The 23324-nt window shown below is 37.9% G+C and overlaps 1 protein-coding gene across 1 annotated transcript in view; it reads right to left on the reverse strand.

Annotated features, from left to right (window-relative positions):
* The window catches only part of LOC126272470 (mitotic checkpoint serine/threonine-protein kinase BUB1-like), a 213779-nt gene that overhangs the window by 73159 nt on the left and 117296 nt on the right, over positions 1-23324 (reverse strand). The window contains exons 9-11 of the mRNA XM_049975348.1: positions 22779-23316; positions 22599-22707; positions 10396-10661 (exon numbers count right to left, since the gene is read on the reverse strand). Of these exons, the coding sequence (XP_049831305.1) occupies positions 10396-10661; positions 22599-22707; positions 22779-23316 (913 nt within the window). The remainder of the gene's footprint in view (positions 1-10395; positions 10662-22598; positions 22708-22778; positions 23317-23324) is intronic.

Below are 23324 nucleotides of genomic sequence, written 5' to 3' on the forward strand. Positions count from 1 at the left end.
CACCTAAAGTTCTTTTAAATTATGTTTAAATTGTGCCTTGTCTGAAACTAAACTCTTAATGGTTGCTGGTAACTTATTGAAAATATGCGTTGCTGAATACTGGACTCCTTTCTGGGAAGAGTAAGTGATTTTAAATCTTCATGTATATTGTTCTTATTCCTAGTATTGATACTGTGTATTAAGCAGTTAGTTGTAAAAAGAGATGTATTATTTATAACAAACTTCATTAAGGAAAAAATATACTGAGAAGCTCTGGTTAGTTTGCCCAATTCTTAGAATAGGTTTCGACATGATGTTCTTGAATTTACACTACACATTACTCTTATTATATGCTTCTGTACTCTAAAAATTTTTTCTCTGGTTGTGGAGTTACCCCAAAATAAGTCAGTTTTTTTCATATTTATATCTCCTATGTCTGACATCATTCGCATTGCACAAACAGACTTGTTTAGGAACTTTAGCACTTCGTTAGTATGTCGCTCCCAACTGAATTTATTATCAAAATGTAATCCCAAGAATTTTACACTCTCAACTTCTCCTATGTCCATGTCGTCATATTTTATACACACACTAGACGAAAATCTCTTGGAAGTTCTGAACTGTATATAGTGGGTCTCTTGAAAGTTTAATGACAGTGAATTGGCTATGAACCCACTTATTAATGCCAGTGAAAATTTGATTAGTGTCCCTTTCTAAATTTATACTTGATTTACTATTTATTGCAATGTTTGTATCATCTGCAAATAAGACAAACTTGGCATGTGGTAATGTAACAGATGACATGTCATTGATATACACAAGAAAAAGTAGTGGACCTCCTATGGAAGCTTGAGGAACACCACATGTAATTTCTTCCCAGTCAGATGATGTCTGATTGCCTACTGCTGAAGTGTTACATAATGACACCCTTTGTTCTCTATTAGTAAAATATGACTGAAATCACTTTGCAGCATTACCAGTGATGCCATAATATTTTAATTTACTTAAAAGTATATTGTGATTCACACAGTCAAAAGCCTTTGACAGGCCACAGAATATGCCAGTAGCCTCTAATTTGTTGTCTAATGAATTAAGGACATTTTCACTGTAAGTAGCCTTCTCAATATCAGAACCCTTAAGAAACCAAAACTGTGACTTTGAAAGTATGTTATTTTCATTAAGGTGCTTAAGGGGACCACACCCTGCCTATCTAACCCATGTTAATTTAGGCAAGTATTTGACCCATTTCTGAAAAAAACTATTTGATGCAGGACCTTAATATTTTTACTGTATGTTACATGATGCTATAGAGTCAACTGTACTAAAATCTACTTTGTCCATTAAATAGTTTCTAAGAAATACTTTTTTAAATTCAATAACAAAAAGTATTAAGTTTTTTTTCTGCAGAAAATATTTTTTGTGGACTTCCTGATGGGGGAATATTAATTAATGTAGTACCAGAGGTGGCTTTTTATGTTATGCAGAGTCTCTGAAAATTTCATTTATTTATCTATGATAATTTCTGATATAATGGGGCATGATGATGATGATGATGAGTCCCATACTCCGTTTACCGAGCGTAGGGGAGCGACGCGGGAGACCCGCGCCGCCATACTAGGCAAGGTCCTAGTGGAGGTGGTTTGCCATTGCCTTCCTCCGACCGTAATGGGGATGATTGATGATGATGATGAAGACGACACAAACACCCAGTCATCACGAGGCAGGTGAAAAATCCCTGACCCCGCCGGGAATCGAACCCGGGACCCCGTGCTCGGGAAGCGAGAACGCTACCGCGAGACCACGAGCTGCGGACATAATGGGGCATATGTACTGAAAATTTTAGTTTGCGGGAAATTGATTTTAAAGAAAAAACTTTTGAAATTTGTTACTTACAGCTAATGAAAACTGTCCTGCTGCATATGATGGCCCTTCTTTGGCCTCTGGCAGGTCTCCCAGCTTCTTTTTCACCTTCTTGGATGTTTATCTTGCTATCTTGGCCATATTAGATGCAGACCTGTCAGCATCGGCTATCCTCATTTTGTCACAATGTTGCAGCCCAGTGATCATATTTTCACCAGGATTAATTCCCAGCTTTTTCAGTACCCAATACTTTCCAATATTACCACAATTGAATGTAATAACAGTGTCATGAACTCCTAGTTTTATTGTATACATGCCTACAAATACAGTTTTAGAAAGGCGGTTCCAAATTATGCTGTTGAAACATTTCATTTGGGTTCTGTGTCTGCCCATGCAGACATTTTCTTAGGAGGTCGGAATGAGCCAAGTCTCTTAAAATAGGTTTAATTTTTGTAATAACAGCAGCATGAAGAGTATGCTGGTGAGAATAAGATTCTCCAGTTGCCTGAGCCCTATTGTATTTGCACCAAGAATTTTCTCCCGAAGGACACAATCCATGGCATGGCTTATCATCAGTACAGGACAAATGGAAGAATATGGCCCAAACATCTCTCTTCTTGCCTCCAGATTTTCTTTATTTCTCCTAATTGCCTGGCCGTAGTATACCCACAAGTTTTCTATTTCAGTTTTAGTTAACCGACCCTGCTCGGTCAACAATTTTCCATCTTCTAATTTTTTTCCTCTCGTATCAACAGTTAGTTTTCTCAGCAGTGTTCCCAAACGTTTTTGAACATGGCCTGCACATTCTGTTTTGCTAATAATGGCTTAGAGTTCACCACATTGTTGTATGCCTTACTGTCACCATTGCCCAAATATTTGGTGTACCATATGCCTCTTGTTTCTATGGAGCAATGAAATATTTGTTGTACTACATGAACTTCCATACCACCACTTGTTCCTCTAAAATTAGTCACACTGTAGTGTTCTTTATGTTCATTGACCTTACAACACTTGCAAATATTTATACATTATCTCCACATCTAACACTTTATACCGGTGTCTACACTTGTGGCAGTCACTACTCCATTCAGAGAAGTATGCCCTATTTTATGCCAACTTCCATCAAGTGCAACTGAAATATCTGAACATCCATCATTTTCTTCCACTGCTTCCCTAGCAGCCAGTTTCAAGTTTTCCTCACTGACCTCACATACAGCTTTCTCTAATACTGAAGCCAGTTTTTCAAATTTATTTGGTGGTTGATGTAAGTTCATCACTGAATAAAATGTTCTCCCTGCAGCCATGCCCTTGCCAATGGATTGTAAGGCATAAACTAATCTAGTATTGATTTCACAAGGGCCACTTGCATCTGGTTTTGAAGAAATCATAAATGAAATCACAGCTAAGCATTTAGTGCAAATTAAATCCAAAGCAACTCCTAGGCCTTTTCTCCCACTGGCACTCTCACAAATTTTCACACTCTGTGACTCACCACACTATCTACATTGTACAAATTTAGAAATTACATCTGATAATATTCTCAAATTTATAATAATGTTACTGCACTCCTTGTCACTTACAGTAAATTCATTGTAACACTCTTGAAATTGTGAGCTTCTTTGATGATGCACTTGGTGAAGAATTACAGTTAGAAATATCGTTGCCAGGCAACATAACCTCTTGTACAGAAAGCTTTCTAAACTTGTTTCCTCTAGATTGTAGTTTCTTGAAAATGCCTTTACATTTCGTGATCTTCAATAAACACAACGAAACACGCATAAACAGGAACTGCAAATGAAAGTATAACAACTACTCGGAATCACACTTGAACAAAATTAACCGCGTGTTTGAAAGCGTGTTGTTTACAAACAGCAGAAACAAAAGAATACCGACCACTACATTCCAAGGATGGGCGTGGCACATAAACACACATGGTAGGAAAATGATCTTTAAATGCTCAAAAAACATTTTTTTCGGGGAAATCCTTTTCAGAGTACTTAAGTAAAACTTTAATCTATGAAAATATGATGAAAAGCGAGAATCGATTTTTTTCAACCTGAACCATGGTGTGGTCTCCGTAAGTAGAAGCTTGAACATAACCTTTTCAAAGATTTTTGAAAAAGCTTGCAAAAGTCAGGTCACTCAGTAATTTGACAGCATATTCCCTTTCTTGTGGAGAGGTATAACTTCAGCATATTTAAGCCAGTCTGGGAATGTTTCTGTGATAAGAGATTGATTACAAAAATAACTTAAGATATGACTAAGCTCACACAAACACTCTTTTATTACCTTTGTTGATATGTTATCATAACCACTAGAATGCTTTGATTTCAAGAACTTTATGATGGATTCTATTTCTTTGGGTGAAGTAAGTGTCAATTCCATTTTACTGAGATTGCGTGTGTGCACTGGTCTCAGATATTTACTGAACCTGACAACCCCATGCTATCAGTAACAGAGACAAAATACTTGTTTAGATGGTTTGCAACACAACATGCATTTGTTATCAGGGTTTGATTTATTTTTAGAGCTATTTGTTCCTTCTCATTTCTGGTCCTACCTGTCTCTGACTTAAGTATATCCCATATTGTTTTTATTTTATTGCTGGATGTATTTATCTTCTTCTCACAATGCAGGTGTTTAGATCTCTGGATAACCTTCTTCAATATTTTGCAGTAATTTTTGTAATGAGCTATAATGCTAGTATCAAAGGTGTCCCTACATATCAGACAGTTTCCTTTTTGTCTCACATGATATCTTTATCCCTTGTGTGATCCATGGTTTCTTATTAGACTTTTGCTTAATTGAGTTACCATCAGGGGAAAACAATTTTAAAATAAGGTGCTAACTTTATTAATGAATGTTTTGTATTTTCCATTTGTGTCTTGGATGCTGTAAACATCCATCCAATTAATTTCTTGGAGCAATCTCCTAAATTTCTCAGTTTTTTGACTGTTTTATTGGCCTTCTTTACTCAGTTCTGATAGATGTTTTACCCTGACAATTTTCTAAATTTAATGTTAGGTGTTGCATGTCATGGTTAGATAGCGCATTTACTACTGGTTTTGTAATGGGGCTTACTTCCCTAGAATTGTCTATAAAGATATTATCAATGGCAGTCTTAGAACATTTGTATACCCTAGTTGGGAAATTTACAGTACAAATTAAATTGAATGACAATGTAACTGATTTCATTAACTGTTCACTGGCAGTGTTTTTTCAGGACATCTATATTAAAATCGCAAGCAACCACTAGTTCTTTGTTTTTTAATTTTAGATGAGATAATAAATTTTCAAGACCATTTATAGACAGGTTGAAATTTCCTGAAGGTGCTCCGTATATGGTCACTATTATAAAGGACCTATTATGAAATCCTATCTCTGTTGCACATGCTTCTAAGTGCTGCTCTAAGAAAAATTTATTAATGTCATTATTCTTAACTTTAAACTGTTTTTAACAAATGTGGCAACTCCTCCTTTCTCCATATTTTGTCTACAGAAGTACGAGGCTATCTTAAATTCTGTAAGGTTTAACGCATCTATACCAGTAGTCACATGATGTTCAGAGTGGCAGATTATATCAACTGGGTTTGATGACTTTAATTCATCAATGCACATAATTCGTTCATTAATTTTACTTCTAAACGCTCGAATATTTTTATGCACTACAGATAGTTGGCATTTCGCATTTACCAAGATGAAATCGGGTGGAAATAAAATTTCTGCTGATTGCTGTAAATTTTTAACCAAAAGCTATGTTCGCTGATCCAATGTGCCAGGATTATGCTGTTTGATTTCTTTCTCAAACTGAAGGTTTGTTTCAATCTTTACTTCTCTCAGAACTTGAATTCATCCTGTCCTACCTATCCTAAAAAAGGTGCTGCTCCAACACCTATGACCACTGGTCAAAGAAGCTTGAAAGTAAGACATTTGAAGAGTGCCAATACTTTTACAACTACTGTAAGTGTTTCACACTTAGTGATCCAGGCCCATAACTGATGAAGTTAAAAACTTTCTTATTTCATGTATATTTTTAATTGAGTTTTGTAACAGTATAAGTTTATTTCCATTTTTCTTCTGCAGACCCCAAATCTTAACAACTAATATCTGTGTGATAAGCCTTGAACACGGAACAACACATAACTGGATTTATATCTGGTATCTAAGCGCATTTTCTGTTATGGTTGAAATAAAAGTCTATGCTTTGTTGAACAATTCTTGGACTGTTTATAATCATCACAGCACCTATATTTCTTATACCAGTGACAGATGAAACTACTACTGATATTTTTTCACCCTGCTAAATGCACAAGCATTTTAAAAACACATGACAAATAGTGAAATGTTTATACAATTTCACTTGTTTAATCACTAACTCATCTGATCTCAGTAGCACATGAGACTTCTAAACAGTTGCAAAGTTTTAATCTGCTCAACACACTGCGGCCCCTTAATTTTTTCACCATTTTTCTTGTCAGTATTTTCCATGCCAAGCATTTTTGTGTTTTTATAAGTGGAAAGATCCTGTGTCGCATGCAGTTTTGCGGTGGTGCAAAATTTCCTGCAAATAATACTACAGATAGTAGTCCAGAGAAAGAAAATTAGTGCTTAAATGTAACTTCTCAACATACAATATGGCTGTTCCCACAACATTCTATTCTATGCAGATAGGGAGAGACAACTGATTGTGCATTAACACACAGGTATCTGAACTCTGAATAAGAGCACACATAATTATATCTACAGCACACACGAGACAGAAAAGCAACTAGAGTAGACATCTAGAGCACTGGATGATACAGTGATAAGCATGACGGCGCCCTTAAACTTGCCCAAAGGACATAGGTAACCATACAGCCCAGCGAATTAACACTTTCGCAATAACCTTGGCTGGAAAGAAAGAGAGTGAGAGCGTGAGGGTGGGGGAGGGAGAGAGGGTGAGAGAGGGGGGGGAGGGAGAGGTGGATGGGGAGGGGGAGGAGGAGGGCGGAGGGAGGGGGTGAGAGGGGGGAGGGAGAGGTGGATGGGGAAGGGGAGGGCGGAGGGAGGGAGAGAGGGAGGGGGAGGAAGGGAGAGAGGGCAGGGGAGGAAGGGAGAGAGGGCGGGGGAGGAAGGGAGAGAGGGCGAGGGTTGGGAGTGGCGGATTCATACCACCCAAGAATCAGCTGCAAGTAAGTGACTGCTTGTTGTCATTGTTGTTGAGGTCTTCAGTCCAGAGACTGGTTGGATGCAGTTCTCCATGCTAATCTATCCTGTGCAAGCTGCTTCATCTCCCAGTACCTACTGCAACCTACACCCTTCTGAATCTGCTTAGTGTATTCATTTCTTGGTCTCCCTCTACGATTTTTACCCTCCATGCTGCCCTCCAATACTAAATTGGTGATCCCTTGATGCCTCAGAACACGTCCTATTGACCAATAACTCCTAGTCAAGTTGTGCCACAAATTTCTCTTCTCCCCAATTCTATTCAGTACCTCTTCATTAGTTACGTGATCTACCCACCTAATCTTCAGCATTCTTCTGTTGCACCACATTTTGAAAGCTTCTATTATCATGTTTCACTTCCATATAGGGCTACACTACATACATATAGTTTCAGAAACGACTTCCTGACACTTAAATCTACACGTGATGTTAACAAATTTCTCGTCTTCAGAAACGCTTTCCTTGTCGTTGACAGTCTACATTTTATATACTCTCTACTTCGACCTTCATCAGTTATTTTGCTCCTCAAATAGCAAAACTCATCTACTACTTTAAGTGTCTCATTTCCTAATTTAATTCCCTCAACGTCACATGATTTAAATCGACTACATTCCATTATCTTCATTTTGCTTTTGTTGCTGTTCATCTTATATCCTCCTTTCAAGACACTATCCATTCCGTTCAACTGCTCTTCCAAGTCATTTGCTGTCTCTGACAGAACTACAATGTCATCAGCGAACCTCAAAGTTTTTATTTCTTCTCCATGGATTTTAATTCATACTCCAAATTTTTCTTTCGTTTCCTTTACTGCTTGCTCAGTATACAGATTGAATAACATCAGGGATAAGCTACACCCCTGTCTCACTCCCTTCCCAACCACTGCTGCTTTTTCATGCCCCTCAATTCATAACTGCTATCTGGTTTCTGTACAAATTGTAAATAGCCTTTCACTCCATGTATTTCACCCTTGCCACCTTCAGAATTTGAAAGAGAGTATTCCAGTCTACATTTTCAAAAGCATAATATGGATGAAAATTTTAATACGCAGAAAATGTTTGATAAGGTGTATTAAAATACTAACATTTCCTTGTTAGAAATCAGTAATACACTACTCTTACAAGTAATGACATAAATGTTAGAAATACTAAAACAGAGATGCGCACATGGAAAACAGTTGAAGTAAATCATGAAGGAGCATAAAGGAAGGAATTTCAAGACATCTAAACAATTCTCAGTCTAAAATGAGTAAGTATAATGCCTCTACAAAATACCCATTAGATTCTATATCAACTACACAACACAACTGACATCTTCTTAACTTATATTTATCAAGAATATCTATTGCAGTTAATTTTCAAAATGATTAGAAAACAGTAAAGATCACTTTCAGTTATAATGAGGTTAATAGTGTGCTTTCAGATGTTATGACTAGTTGTTTCCATGTTATGCACAATATTTTAATGAGTGATCCAGCTGTCTTCTTCAGCTGCTGCGAGTTTTACGGTTATGTGTACTTGCTGCCTGGACTTGAATCTGAGTGTGAACAATTGTCAGCCTCTCATAGCTATTTATAGCCGAGTTTTATTTCTGATGTCCACTACACCCTTTGATGCTCTTTTGTTTTTCAGAACTCGCACTCATATTCCATGAAATACAAAAATTCTCAGTGTTTACCATCTCTGGTGGATCTGATGGCCAGTGATATTTTTATAAATTAAATGCTGGACCCCAAGCATGACTGAAATTGACATCCCAGAAACTTGGTGTTTGAACCATAATCCTTGTCTCATCGTATTCCATTTCATGATTATATTCACGGCAGATGTTAGCAACAGCTGGTTAGCTTTATTATTTTAGGCTGGGATGCCGCTAATGTTCCTTACATCTCTCCTTGGCTGTTCTCATAGCTGAACCCCGCATGATAACAGATGAAAAAAATTATAGATCAGTGTCCAAAATATTTATTGCAAAATCAGCAAACTTATTCAAAGTTTCAACTGCATTTTGTTCTGTGGGGAGAGATAAAGTATTCTGAAAACAGTTTGCTCTTTACACAAAGAAGAATTTGCTGACAGGAGACACCACTGAACAAAATATACTGCCTTTCTGTATTTCAAAACCTGTGTTTCATACTGAGCTACAATGTTAAAGTATCAAAGAATATTTTACCAACTCTCTGACTGACTTGAAGAATCTGTAATTGTTGTAACCAAGTACATAGTGCTCCACGACAAGTACTCATCAAAAACATAGTTAACTCTAGGTGTGATCTGAGAAAGTGAAACATATATGCTAATGTTCTAAATGTATATAAGCAATTTATAAGAGCACAAGTATCAAACACATATTATTATTATTATTATTGGTAAGCGCTGTTTTTATTTGAATTAAAAGTGAGGTGGCTTTAAAAATAAGTAAATTTCTAGACTGTCACAATGATTAAGAATCTTAATTAACAATGGTATGAAGTTACCCTCTGTCAAATAATGCACAGTGGTTTGCAATACATACACATATATGTCAGTGTTTGTATGATAGTGGTTAGGTCTTTGGTGAAATACAAATAACTGAAGGAGGTAACCACTTACCAAACAGCACAGCTGTTGGGCACATAACAGGCACATAAAACTAGGATGTTGGAGAACTTCTGGATTATATCCTCCTTCAATAACAATAAACACACACACGTACGTAAGTGTGTGTGTGTGTGTGTGTGTGTGTGTGTGTGTGTGTGTGTGTGTGTGTGTGTGTGTGTGTGTGGTGGGGTAGGGTGGGGGGGGGGGTGGAGGGGAGAGAGAGGGAGAGGGAGAGAGAGAGAGAGAGAGAGAGAGAGAGAGAGAGAGAGAGAGAGAGAGAGAGAGAGAGAGATTAGTTAGCTCCAAAGAAGAACATTTATCTAAAAGCTCAGCAACACCTTCTGTCGAATTTCAAGTACTACAAGATGGAAACATTAAACTTCTCTGGAGTTGTACACAAGCACAGATGTAAATCGTGAATGCTGCATCACCTGCTAGTAAAATGGTGTAACAATTCCACAATATTATTAGTTTCTTCTTGCTCAGAAAGTGCTGATTCTGCAACTATATATTCAGTTAATGAAATGCAGTTCCAGTTGCCAATAAGAACTTTAACAAGTCAATGACCAGATTTTGATGTTGCTTCTCTAAAGCACAGTTTTCAGGTCCATTTGAAAATTGCCTCATTTAAATGCTGTAACCAGTTATCGACATAGTAAATAAAGTTCCAATTAGCAACTAGAAAGGCATTTCATTAATTTCAGAGTAACCACTCACGTGTAATGAAAGCACTACTTTTCTAATTGAACAATCACCACTGATTTAAAATACTTACAACATACATGGTATCCACACCACCAAAGCCAGCACCGTGGGCTCGTGAACATATTCTCTGCGTTAGATGATCCTGTACTTCAGGCTCAGCTGGAGGAAGCATTTCACATTTGTTCAGACTTTCCACCATTCCACCTTCATTTTCCTTATTTTCAGTTCCTTTCAACTGTTCTATTTCCTCGCAGGTCATCCCCGGAGATGGAACAAATGGTATTTCGTACTTAAAGTGATTATTGTCTTCCAATTTTTCTTTCAAGTCCTCAGGCTCTAAAAGTGCAGCAACAAATTCAGTATGTAAGGCTTTTTGCAAAGATTTCATAAAGTCAATTGACATGTAAAACTGTGGTAAACAGATGTCGCCCATGCCTATTACAGCAAAAGAAAGGAACAATCATTTAATATAAAGCACTACACCCCTATACAACGGAACAACAAATGTATTAAAAACATATCAAACCAAGTACAATGACTACACACACGCCAATTGAAATTTATGCCAACGATATTTGGTAGATGGTCTAATGGTAAACTGTGTGCCTGTAAACTGGAAGGTCACAGGATTGACTCCTGATTGGACTACAGCACACTTCACTCTAGTAAATATTTTTCTCACAAAATGATGTGGTTCTTTACCTGCTGCTACTTGTTCACACAGTAAGTTTGTAAACTGAACATTGAAGCATTACAAGATGTTAGGAAAATAAAAGAACAACAAAAAGCCTTTCCTGTTACTCTAATGTATTAAACATGTACTTGCAGTGCACCAAAGGTTGATGAATCCTTGCTGATCTCCTGAGTTCAGCATATGTCCTTTCAATCTACGTATAATCTGGTTCAGTGCGTGAAGTATCCTGGAGATGGCTTTCATCCTGTTCAACTGCTGGTTCATAAGGCAGTCAAATTAAATGGCATTTGTCTTCATTTCTCTGTTGCCTACTATTCTTCAAGATACTACATTTTTTGAGTAGGTTTTGATGCCTTTCGGCCAATCCAGTAGATATTACATGATGCACAGCATATTTCCCAGCTCTTTGATTACACTGCAATGCTCTACGGTGATCTGCTTGAAAAGTGACGAATTTTTGGCATACACTTGACTACCAATTTGGAACTTCGAACTCTTCTTTGGCTATGTCCCTCTTTTGATGGAAGGACCAGTGACAATTTGATCTTTGGCTGACAGCCACAAAGTTATTCTTCAGGCTTTCCCGGCGAGGCGTTGTCATGTTGGTTAATCGGGTTTCTGCCAGTTATTTGCGTCTTTCCAGCTGGTCGCAGGCTGCGTAACCCACCCATCATGACAATGCCTGGTCGCATACAGCGCAAGCTGTGGCTGCTCTGTTTGGTCGATGGGACTGGAAGTACTGTACCATCCACCATACTCCCCGGACTTAAGTCCTTGTGACTTTGATTTGATTCCGAAGATGAAGCAATCACTTTGTGGCATTCACTTCAGAATTGTTCCAGAGATTCAACAGGCAGTAGATCGCTCCATTTGTACCATAAACAGAACAGGCTCTGCTAACTGTATACTATGCCTTCCACCTCAATGGCAATGGGTTCTACACAACACTGGGGACTCCTTTGAAGGACAGTAACAGGTGTAAACATGTAACTCTTTTGTTCCAGCTGTGAATAAATAGTTGCCACTATTTAAGTTCCAACCCTCGTATATTTGTCTGCTGTAAACAAGGCTAGTGGATGTGATGGAATTCCAGCTGAACTGTTCAAAATCACTGGAGAGAATGAGGTGAACATGTTGCACGCAACATGACAGCAACTACAGAGAAGCCAAAGAGGCAAAAAGAAGACAGGAAAAGACCAGTTTTCCTCGTAATTCCAATGAAGGGAATTTCTAAAGTGTGTTCAAATTACAGAACAATTGCACTTATCTTACATGCTAGGAAAGTCAAGGTTAAAATCTTACAAAATAGTCTTCACCAATAAACAGACTGAGAACTACCTGAAAAACTAGTTGGATTTCGTAGCAAAAGTGGTACCAAGAGATCAACACCCAAAAGATTTTGAAGAAGGCAAGAGAATTCAAGAAAGATGTTTATCTCTGCATTACTGGTTGTGCTAAAGCCTTTAACTGAACAGACCACAATAAATTATGAGAAGTACCTTACTCAAAAATGAAAGTACCAGATCACTGATTCACACCATACAAAATTTATGCTCTGATGAGATAGCTACAATGAGAACCTTACACGGAGCAAGATTCAGAAAGGAGTATGACAAGGCTGCATGTTATCACTTTATTTATTCAACCCATATTAAGACGGTATTATGAGGAATGTTGCATTAGATGAAGAAGAAATTGGAATGAATCTAGTTGGGATAAACATAAATAATTTCAGATATGCAGAGGATACCATCCTGATGGCAGAAAGTGACGAAGAGTTAAAGATCCTCTTACTGAACAGGAAAGAAAAAGGTGCAAAGGCTGAACTAATGTCACTTTATGACTTGTATGGCAAGAAAAATGATGGAGGTAGTCTCTATGTTCAATTAGCTCAGCTCACTGATTTCTGATGATGGCAACTGCAGCCAAGAAATCAAGTTTCTTGTTAGTGGGTAGAAAGGCAATTTCCAACCTCGATAATGTTTTAAGGAGTAGAGTCGTAACAGTAACAAAAAAGATCTGTAAAGTAAGGGCTTTCCAGTTGTGATGCATAGATGTGAGACCTGTAATATAAGAAAGGATGAATGTTATAGAATAGACTCTTGAATACTGGTGCTGTGCAAAACTCCTTAAGGGTTCTATGGACCACAAGAAGAATGAAGAGGTCGGTGTTACTGGAAATAAAACTAGATTGCTGCTTGAAAGGTCCGACCATTGGGCACATCATGAAAAGACATGATTTGCTGGAAAAGAGCTTAATGCTAGTGAAGATCTGAGGCGAAAGGGCAAGACTAAAGCATAGGATGAGTCGGATGGCATCAAAGAAATTATGGATTCCAACCAGGAAAATCTCCAGTAGACAGTGATGTGCTTTAGCATATGGGGTCATGGAGAGTTGGATTCAACTCAATGCACACACACACACACACACACACACACACACACACACACACAGACAGAGAGAGAGAGAGAGAGAGAGAGAGAGAGAGATTTTGGCTAACAACATAAAATTCTTTTCTTGTTGTCATTGATGCATACCATAACAAATAAATACTAGAACCTACGACCTTGTGGAATCCTTCTATAGCAAATTTTGCTTGAATGCCTTCATTGTGGCTTCTGTAGTTGCTGACGTCATGTCAAATATGTATGGGAATATGAAGGAGCCATGATGCTTTCCAGAATGGTTAAGCATAAATAAAATGAATTCTTTCCCATGGTTCTGTTACTTAGGGCCGGTTTGATTTTTGCTTTTTTGATCTGGGTTTGCCACATGACAAAGTTCACACCGTGAAACCATTTCTTCAATTTCTTTGTCCACTTTTGGCCACCAACAGTATCTTCTTGCCATTTGTTTCATTCTAATAACACCTCAGTGTACATAATCAAGTGTCTTCAAACTTCTTTTTGACATACTTTGAGTATGATAATCCTTGTGAAATCTGTCTGAAGAAGTAGCAGCCATGGCTGGTTCTGATGGCAGTCCTTTTGTTAAAATATTGCTGCAAAACCTTTATTGTCTTTTGGCAAATAGCCTGGCCACCCTCTTTCTTCTTTTTTTCTTTTTTACAGAATGCACAATCATTTTTAGTGCTACATCTTTGCTCATGGCTTCTTGAGTTTTTCCGTGATCAAACTGAAATTAATGGACCTGTTTATAATTTATTCTTCAAGTTGCAAGCAGGATTCTTAAGACATATACAATTTTTCACGTAGACAGCCTTGATAAGGCACCTATATTGAAATATTTTTCTGTTGGTCTGTATCGGATTTCAAAGTCGTATCTCTTTATTGTGATTGCCCTTCTTTGTGATTTCTGAACTGTCAATACTGGCATCTGTTTGCTTGAATGAGATATTGAAACCAGAGGCTTGTGATGTGTGATCACTGTGAACCTTCTTCCATATGAGCATTAGTGACATTGTGAACCTTCTTCGATATGAGCATTAGTGACATTTATTGATCCCATAACGTAAGGTAAGTGCTTCCTTTTCAGGGGGATAAACTGGGGGGACAGAGAGCATCCTGTGTAACGTCCCTGGTGATGTTGCATTACATCAGCCACATAACAAGATGGCCATTGGTAAATCCCTGACGGCTCCATGATGTAGGCATTAAAACAGAGAGCTCTGATTGGCCCCAAACTCAAGCACTTTCCTCACCTGTATCAAGGTAACAAAGTGGCAGTTGGGAAGGGGGTGGTGGAGGTGAGCTGTTGTGTATTGGGCACAGATCCTGCTGATCAAACGATAGAATATGCGTTAACAGTTAAATTGTGGCACTGTTTGGAGTTTGTTAAATGTAACTGTCATTGTTTTGGCACAATACATGAGTGTAAGGCCATTGCAATCTGCATACAGCGCAGATGAATGAAAAGTGATTGTGTAAACTACCACAAAGGAAAGTAATTCGGCATCCCTTCAAAAAAGTGCATGGTATTATTCGACCATCAACTACTGTTGGACTTCCACACCATTACAGCCATTCATCCATTCTCAGAGTCCATCGAATCCATGAGCAATGCTTCTACCATGCAAAGGGGACACCACCATCTGAAAGACACTGGTCAGTGTATTTCAGGTACCTACAGCAAGACATGATGGGCATGTGCATCTCCAGCAGCAACCTCATCATGTTCAGACGATCTATCACCAATAGGTTCTGCGTCCGGTCTTGCTAACACAAGGGGAGTCTTTAATTTCCAGTAGTGGATTTACTGCCACTTTTAAATCTCCAGAGATTATTATCAGTTCATTGTGCATTGGTGTAGCCCTCTGACTGGCTCAATCATCACATCAAATGGTACTGACCTGGGGTTGAAAAATTTTGGCATCGCATCCCCTCTTCAGTTTCAAGACTGCTTTGTAGGTTTTGCAGGAGCATCAACCAGGCTGAAAAAGGGATTCACGATCCTGGTATATTTTCTTCTCAGCTTCTTTAACGCTATTTTGACCCCTCAAGTTTGCAATCAGTGACCTACTCTTACAGAAATTTGGAATGAAGATACTGAACCAGTTCATGCCAGAGGTATTTTTGAGAGATGACAAACATGAATGTAACAGAGAAGGAAAATTGCTACTCACCATATAGCAGACATTCATGTACGATTTTTTGTAGTTCCACTGTAGTTGACCACTGCCATTATTTTTATCTTTAGCTCAATCCAGGCTCTGCTAAATGTTTCATTTGAAATTGAACTACTCCAGTGATTCCAGAAATTCGTAAGCATCCAGGTTTAACAGTGAGGAGGTTGCACTACTATCCCGTAAGAATTTGATTGTGCAGCCACTGGTTTCTAATGGTATGTAGTTTTACCTCCATCTTCACTGCTGATAATTTCATTGCTGCTGATACAATATCTTTAGCTTCACTCTGTGTTTTCCTGATCCATGAGTTTGAATGCAAATGCTTCTTGGCACTGAAAGAACTTCTATTTCTCCTCAAACAGATGGTGGACATGTGGCCAGTCTTCTTGTAAAGCTAACCATACTCGACATCGACTAGGGCAAAAACAAGTTGATCCCAGACCCCACACTACTGCTAGTACTTTCTTTCAAAAGTTATAAAAGGACAAGCATGTCTGATATAATCTATTATATTATGCAAAGATCAGTATCAGTAACAGTTTGATATCTTTAACCTCACTGCTAACAACAGAGCCATCATGTTCATTCTGGGACACCACTCCTGCTGTAAATATCTTCACTACATCAATATCAAATTTCAACATAAAGCAGATTTCCCATCATTACTTTTCTAAGAAAAGTACTATATTTTGTCCCATGCTTCCTTCATTCAGTTTACCCTTGTAGATAGCAGGCAATTTTTACTGTTAGTTATTTTTGTTAACAGAACGACATATTACTGTCCATTCTGAAAGTGTCTTTTTTCCCCCCTGAAGTTACAATAAAATTCGGGATGAAGATTTTAAATCACTACAGCTCAGTTGCTTGTTTTAAACTGAAATTTATTAAGACTTTACTTTCATTATAAAACAGTCTAGTCTCAAACTTGTAGAGTAACAACTGTACAAACTGTAACAACAGCTTGGTAAAGAGCTACCACAGCCTCACACTGTTAGCCTCATCCCAGCCATTCCTCGACTGTGGCTGACATATGGGCAACAACAGCTACTCTACATCATTATGATGCCACCTTGTGCCACATCAGGTTATGGACACCTACTTACAACACGATTACTACATGGAATGCCATCACATCAATGTCTTTTGACAGCTCCAAAAGCTTTCTTCTCCACTTTTTCCCTCACAGAGATATTGTCTGTGTATTATGATCAGTGATCACACTTATACTAGAGAGCAGAGGAAAAGTGGGTAGGGGTCGGTCAGTCCTTCCAGACCTTGTCTTCCCTGTGTTTCTAAGCATCAATGAGGAGCCTTTTCTCTAGTCCGGCCAGCTGCATGACATGTAAGCTCACACATTATCACAGTGTCATTTCTGCTGTTTGGTACAGTCCAGGTAGCATATTAAGAAGCAACAGATGTCTAACGTAAAACTATTGTTGACACAGTTTATGTGTCAGTAATGTGCTTTATTAGTGCTGCTACTGGCAAAGCTTTGCAACTTTGCTGCTACCCTCTATCCAGCATTTATTCAAGTGTGTGACACATGGAAGTGTACGTTTGATGTTTGTTCAGAGAGCAGCAGTTTTCGTTGGGTAGTGTTGCTAGTTTTGTTTGAAGCTACGATGATAGTTTCAAGGCACACAGTCAACAGAGTGTTACATACAAGGTGTACAAGTTTTTTTTGCAACTGTTAAGACAATGCTTGAAAAGATGAATCCAGTCACATAACTGAGACAAAATTACATAAGCATGCACTTTGATTAAAAGCCACTTGGTGACATCAGAGTCAAAATCCTTCTGAAAATCTGAAACTATGGAATCAATTTGAAATCCTTTGTTGACAGCACTCAACACTTTGTGTGAGCAAACAGCTACTTGTGTTTCACAAGAATGATGTTTTCCAAATCTGTGTTGACTGCCAATAGGTGATTCATGAGGCTTGAACACAACATATGTTAAAAAATTCTGCTGCATATCGGTGTTAATGAGATGGGTCTGTAGTTTAGTGGGTTATTCCTACCGTCTTTCTTGAATATAGGTGTGACCTGTGCAACTTTCCAGTGTTTGGGAATTGATCTTTTGTCAACCGAGCAGTTGTATATGATTGTTATGTATGGAGCTATCTCATCAGCATTCTCTGAAAGGAACCTGACTGCCATACAATCTGGGCCAGAAGAATTTCTTTTATTAAGTGATTTAAGTTGTCTCACTACTCTGAGGATATCTACTTCTAAGTTACTCATGTTGGCAGCCATTCTTGATTTGAATACTGGAATATTTACTTCATCTTATTTGGGGAAGGAATTTCATAAGGCAATAAGTAGTAATTTTGCTGTAGCAGCACTGTCATCAACAGTATTTCCACTGCTATTGCGCAGAGAAGGCATTGATAGTGTCTTCCCGCATTTTGATATTTTTCACATTACAAAATCACTGCCAGAAATGAAACAAGTGGTAAGTGATAGAAGAAAATCATTGGATTGACTGGGAATTGAAGCTAGGATCTTTGTATTTGTGGCCTGGAAACCACTGAGATAACTCTATTCCACTAAATACGCCTTTTAGTACTGACTGCAGTTCTCAGCTTCAGAACTAGACTTATATTTCTTTTCACTGTCACAAAACTTCTTGTTATGCAGTTGTCAATAAATTTACAGAATTTTCTTGAAATAGGCTACAATCTTACGATCTCATGTATTGCTTGTAAAATATTAGATCTTTTACTATTGTAGTTGCAGCATTCAGTAAATTACTGAAGATTATGAAAAGTTTAATTTCTTTTAATATTACAAATTAGATTATATTAATCCTGAAGGTCAAGCATCTTCTTTAATTTAGTTCTTGGCCAGATTCAAAAACAATATTCTAATTCACAGGGAATACATGTAAAAATATTTTGATCATTAGTAATTAACAAGTGATGTATTTACGATGATAAGGTGACACAAACTATAAAAAGTCATTTACTAGGGCTGTTAGTCACACAATCTCTTGTGTTAGAGATGAGCTGTTTGTAGCCTGGACTGGCAAATAAAGTGACTCTATCCATAGCTTATAAAATTTCTCAAGCACGTAACAAACTACAGTAAAACGTGTTCATATGCCACCTACTATAAATTGTAGTGTCTTAGTTGATACAGCTCATCAAATTATAGACCACAGGCCAGATCCAGTCTCTTCCTTCCAGCTGACCACATTCATCACATAGACACTGACAGAGTGTAACATTATTTTATTCTGACCTACTGAGTAGTGAACAATGCAAGGAAATTTTCCTAAGGTAGGAGACCTAAACCTTAATTGAAGTGACATGTCAGAAATGCCAGAGTAAGCATTCAATTGCTATCTGTCATTACGATCAGATAAAGACATTTTCATTTATCTAATAGTTGACCGCCCATTTTCTTTTACGTATACCTATTCTTTAACAAATCCTGTTGTATAGATTCTCAGACTGCAAGAATTTATGGATAAGGGCATTTTCTTTGGTCAATACCTTTGCCAAGAAAACTACATTTTTTCTTATTCATGTGCTTGTCTTTGAATTATTTTTCAGAGGAAGACACCTGGAGTGACAAATCCATTTCATAGGCTAACTTGTTGGTTAGACAAGGATCACTTCCAAAATGATGAGTATTACTGTTCCCTTGTCACACTTCAAAGAATGGCATATGAGAGCAGCATTCAATCAAATCTACTGTTTCAAATTTCAAAAATATATAATAGCCAGAAGCACTAGAACGACCTCCAAGATCATTTATGTATGTAGTTATGATCAATCATGGTGCTCAAATGGGATCATTTCCACAGAATTATTTGCTTGTTATTTCAAAATAGGACTGAGTGTGCATAAATTCCTTGAGCAAATGTGTGTGGTACTGGCGTATGGAAGTTTCTTTTCATTGTTTCAAAAGTTTTATGAGCAAAAGAAGTTCTCTAAAATATGAAATACCTAGAACTGGATAAATCATATTTTGCATTCAGAGAATGATTAAAAAGTACATCTGCTCTACCTATTGGTATGTCTAGTGTATTCTCAGTACTGTCTCTACATCTGATTACACACTCTGCAAGGCACTGAGAAGTTAGCACAATGTCACAAGTCAAGAGTTTCTTTCTATTCTAGTCACAAATGGAGCATGGGCAGAATATCACTTCAATTCCTTCGTGCATGTTGTAGTTAGCATAATCTCATCTTCATGGTCGCTTTGGTAACAATATGTAGGAGAATGAAGATTTTCTCTAAATTCTTCATTTAACACTTGGTTTTGAAATTTCATAAGTAGCCTGTTGTGAGACAACCTTCATCTATCTTCAAGAGTCTGCTAATTCAGCTTTTTCAAAATTTCCATGACACTTCTGCGAGTCAAACAAACTTGCAACCAATCTTGATGCCCTTCTTTATATATGCTCAATATCACCTGTTAGTCCTATTTGGTGTGGGTCCCATACATCTGAGCAGTGTTCTAAGAAGGGACACACAAGTTCTTTGTGGGCAGTTTTGCAGTTTGAGTGTGAGTTTCCAGCCTCTGGCCCTTGTGTTCATCACCTGCTTTACCTACACTGAGCTTATGTGGTTAATCAATTTCATTTCAGAAAAGCTTTTGACTCAATACCACACCTACACTTATTATCAAAAGTGTGACTGCATGGAATATCAAGCAAAATTTGTGACTAGGCTGAGAATTTATTAGTTGGGAGAATGTAGAAAATATTCTTGGATGGGGAGTCACTGACAGATGCAGCAGTGACACCATGGGAGCCCCAAGGAAATGTGGTGGAACGCTTGATGTCAGACTGTACATTAGTGACCTCACATGGAATATTAATAATAATCTGAGAGTTTTATAGGTGGTGCAGTTATTTGTGATGAAATACTGTATGAGAAGAAGCTGCACAAATTATGAGAAAGACCTTGATAAGATTTCAAAGTGGTGTCAAGATTTGTAACTCATTTTAAACGTCCGTAAGTGTAAAATTGTGCACTTCACAAAACAAAAAACACAATATCCTATGATTATAATATCAACGAACCACAAATGGAGTCAGTCAGCTGATAAAAATATCCAAGTGTAACAATTTGCATGGATATGAAATGGAATGATCACTTATGCTCGGTCGTAGGTAAAGCAGGTTGCAGGCTTCGGTTCATTGGTAGGATACTAGGGAAATGCAATCAGTTTGCAAAGGAGATTGCTGAGAAAACTCTCATGCTATCCATCCTAGAATATTGTTTATGTATGTGGGACCCACATCAAACAGGACTAAATGGGGATTCTGAATGTATACAGCAAAAGGCAACATGAACTGTCCCACATTTGTTTGACCCATGGAAGAAGAATGTCATGGAGATACTGAAGAAACTGAACTGGATGACACTCGAAACATACCCCAAGTAAGACTATCTGCAAAGTTTTGAGAACCAGCTTTAAACCTACATCTACATACACACTCAGCAAGGCACTGTACAGCGTATGGTGAAGGGTACTATCCCATACTATGTTTCACAAAAAGAACGTCACCTACCTTTTAGGGATTCCCATTTGAGTTCATGAAGCATTTCCCTAACACTCAGGTGTTGATATACCTACTGGTAATAAATCAAGTATCACCCATCTGAATTACTTCAATGTCTTCCTTTAACTCAACTTCATGTGGATCCCAAATTCTCAAGTAGTACCCAAGACTGGGTCACACTTCTGTGTTCTACATCCAGTCTCCTGAAACTCTTCCAATAAACCAAAGTTGATCATTCCCCTTCTCTACTTCTGTCCGTATGTAGTCATTCCATTTCATATTCTTTTGCAACAATGTGTCTAGATATTTAATTACCATGATTTTGTCAAGCAGCACACCACTGATATGTATTTGAACGTTACAAGATTCTAAGTTCTACTCATCTGCATTAACCTATATTTTTCTACATTTAGAGCAAGTTGCCGTTCATCACATCAAACAGAAATTATGTCCAAGTCATCATGTATTCTTCTACAGTTACTCAACATGATACTTTCTCATATACTACAATGATATCAGCAAACAGTTGCAGATTGCTCACACTATCTGTCAGATCGTTTATATATGTAGAGAACAAGATCAGTATTATAACACCTTCCTAGGACACTCCTGATGATACCCTTGTCTCTAATGAACACTCCACATCAAGGACAACAAGAAGTCTTTGAGCCACTCACATATCTAGGAACCTATTCCATATGCTTGGACCTTCATTAGCAGTCTACACTGGCACACCATGTTGAACGCTCTCTGTAAATCCATGAATATGGAGTCCGCCTGTTACCCTTCATCCATATTTCATAGGATATAGTGTGATAAAAAGGCAAGCTAAGTCTCACATGAGTGATGCTTTCTAAATCTGTGCTGATTTATGAATAGAGGTTTTTCTGCCTCAATGGGATTTGTTATATTCAAACTTAGGATACGTTCACGAGTTCTGCAGCATACTGATGTTAAGAATATGGTTCCGTAATTTTGTGGGTCCGTTTTTTTATCCTCCTTACACACAGCAGTCACCTGGGCTTTTATCTAGTTGTGTGGGAATTTCTGCTGGGCGAGAGATTTGTGATAAATGTAAGCTAAGTAACGGGCCGATGCAACAGAGTACTTTCTATAAAACTGAACTGGGATTCAGACCAGACCTGGTGATATACTTGTTTTCAACTCTTTCTGTGGTTCTCAACACCAGGAGCACCTATTTTTTCATCCATACAAGAGCCTGCACTATGGTCATACAATAGTATGTCTGTAAAATCCTCTTCTGTGAATGAATTTTTGAACATGAAATTTAAGACTTCGTCTTTCATTTTGCTATCTTCTATTTACACACAATGTCGGTCAACATGTGACTGGATAAAAGCCTGTAGGGTACCAGGATGGGAGAAGACGATAGAGATATGGTGGCATGGGTCAGATGATGTCTGGGAGAGGAGAGTGAGCATGCATGCATTTCTGTATAGTAGATATTTGTAGTACCTGTGGCATAATGTCCCAGCTCACAGCCAATATCTGCTTTATGTGGCACAGTGGACATTTGTACTGCAGTTCCAGACCCTTCACTGTTGGTATGATTAGAAGGATGCACCTAATAACAAAGCAACATTAATAGTTACGGCACAACAGAGAGTATCAGGACATTCAGAAATCTCATCTTACCTGGTACTTTTCACCTGCCCTAAAATTGTTTCTTGCTCTCAAAGTTATATTATTTGTAGAAGCAGATGAAGCTGTCTCTTTTGTATCTGTCAAATCTGGTTTTTCATCACTGAGCAAAGGATTAGATCTAGGAAATTCACAATCGTTGGTTGTAAATTGGGAGATGATATTACTTTCACCTGCTGATAGTGCATGTTCTTTCTCATGGTGCTGATTACAGTAAGTATTTCCAGAACTAGTTTTCTTGAAACTTATTCGCGGCACCGCTGTAAGGATTTCAGTTGGTGGCATGTTGCTCATCCCTGATTTTGTGGAAGTGTTGATGACTGAATGCTGGTGAGATACAGCTGAATTCTGCTGTTCAACTTTTTCAACATTTCTGTACTTGAAATTTGTAGGCCATATACCATCACCTGTGGCATTACTGGCATTACGTGGTGCAAAGTTTTCTTCATTTTTGCTAACAGTTTGAAGTTTTCTATGCCCCAAACTTAGAAACTCTTCTAACTTCTTATCTGGCACTGATTGTAGGGGCAACCTGTGAGC

Source organism: Schistocerca gregaria, chromosome 5 (genome assembly GCF_023897955.1).
Source record: "Schistocerca gregaria isolate iqSchGreg1 chromosome 5, iqSchGreg1.2, whole genome shotgun sequence".
Taxonomy (NCBI): Eukaryota; Metazoa; Arthropoda; class Insecta; order Orthoptera; family Acrididae; genus Schistocerca; species Schistocerca gregaria.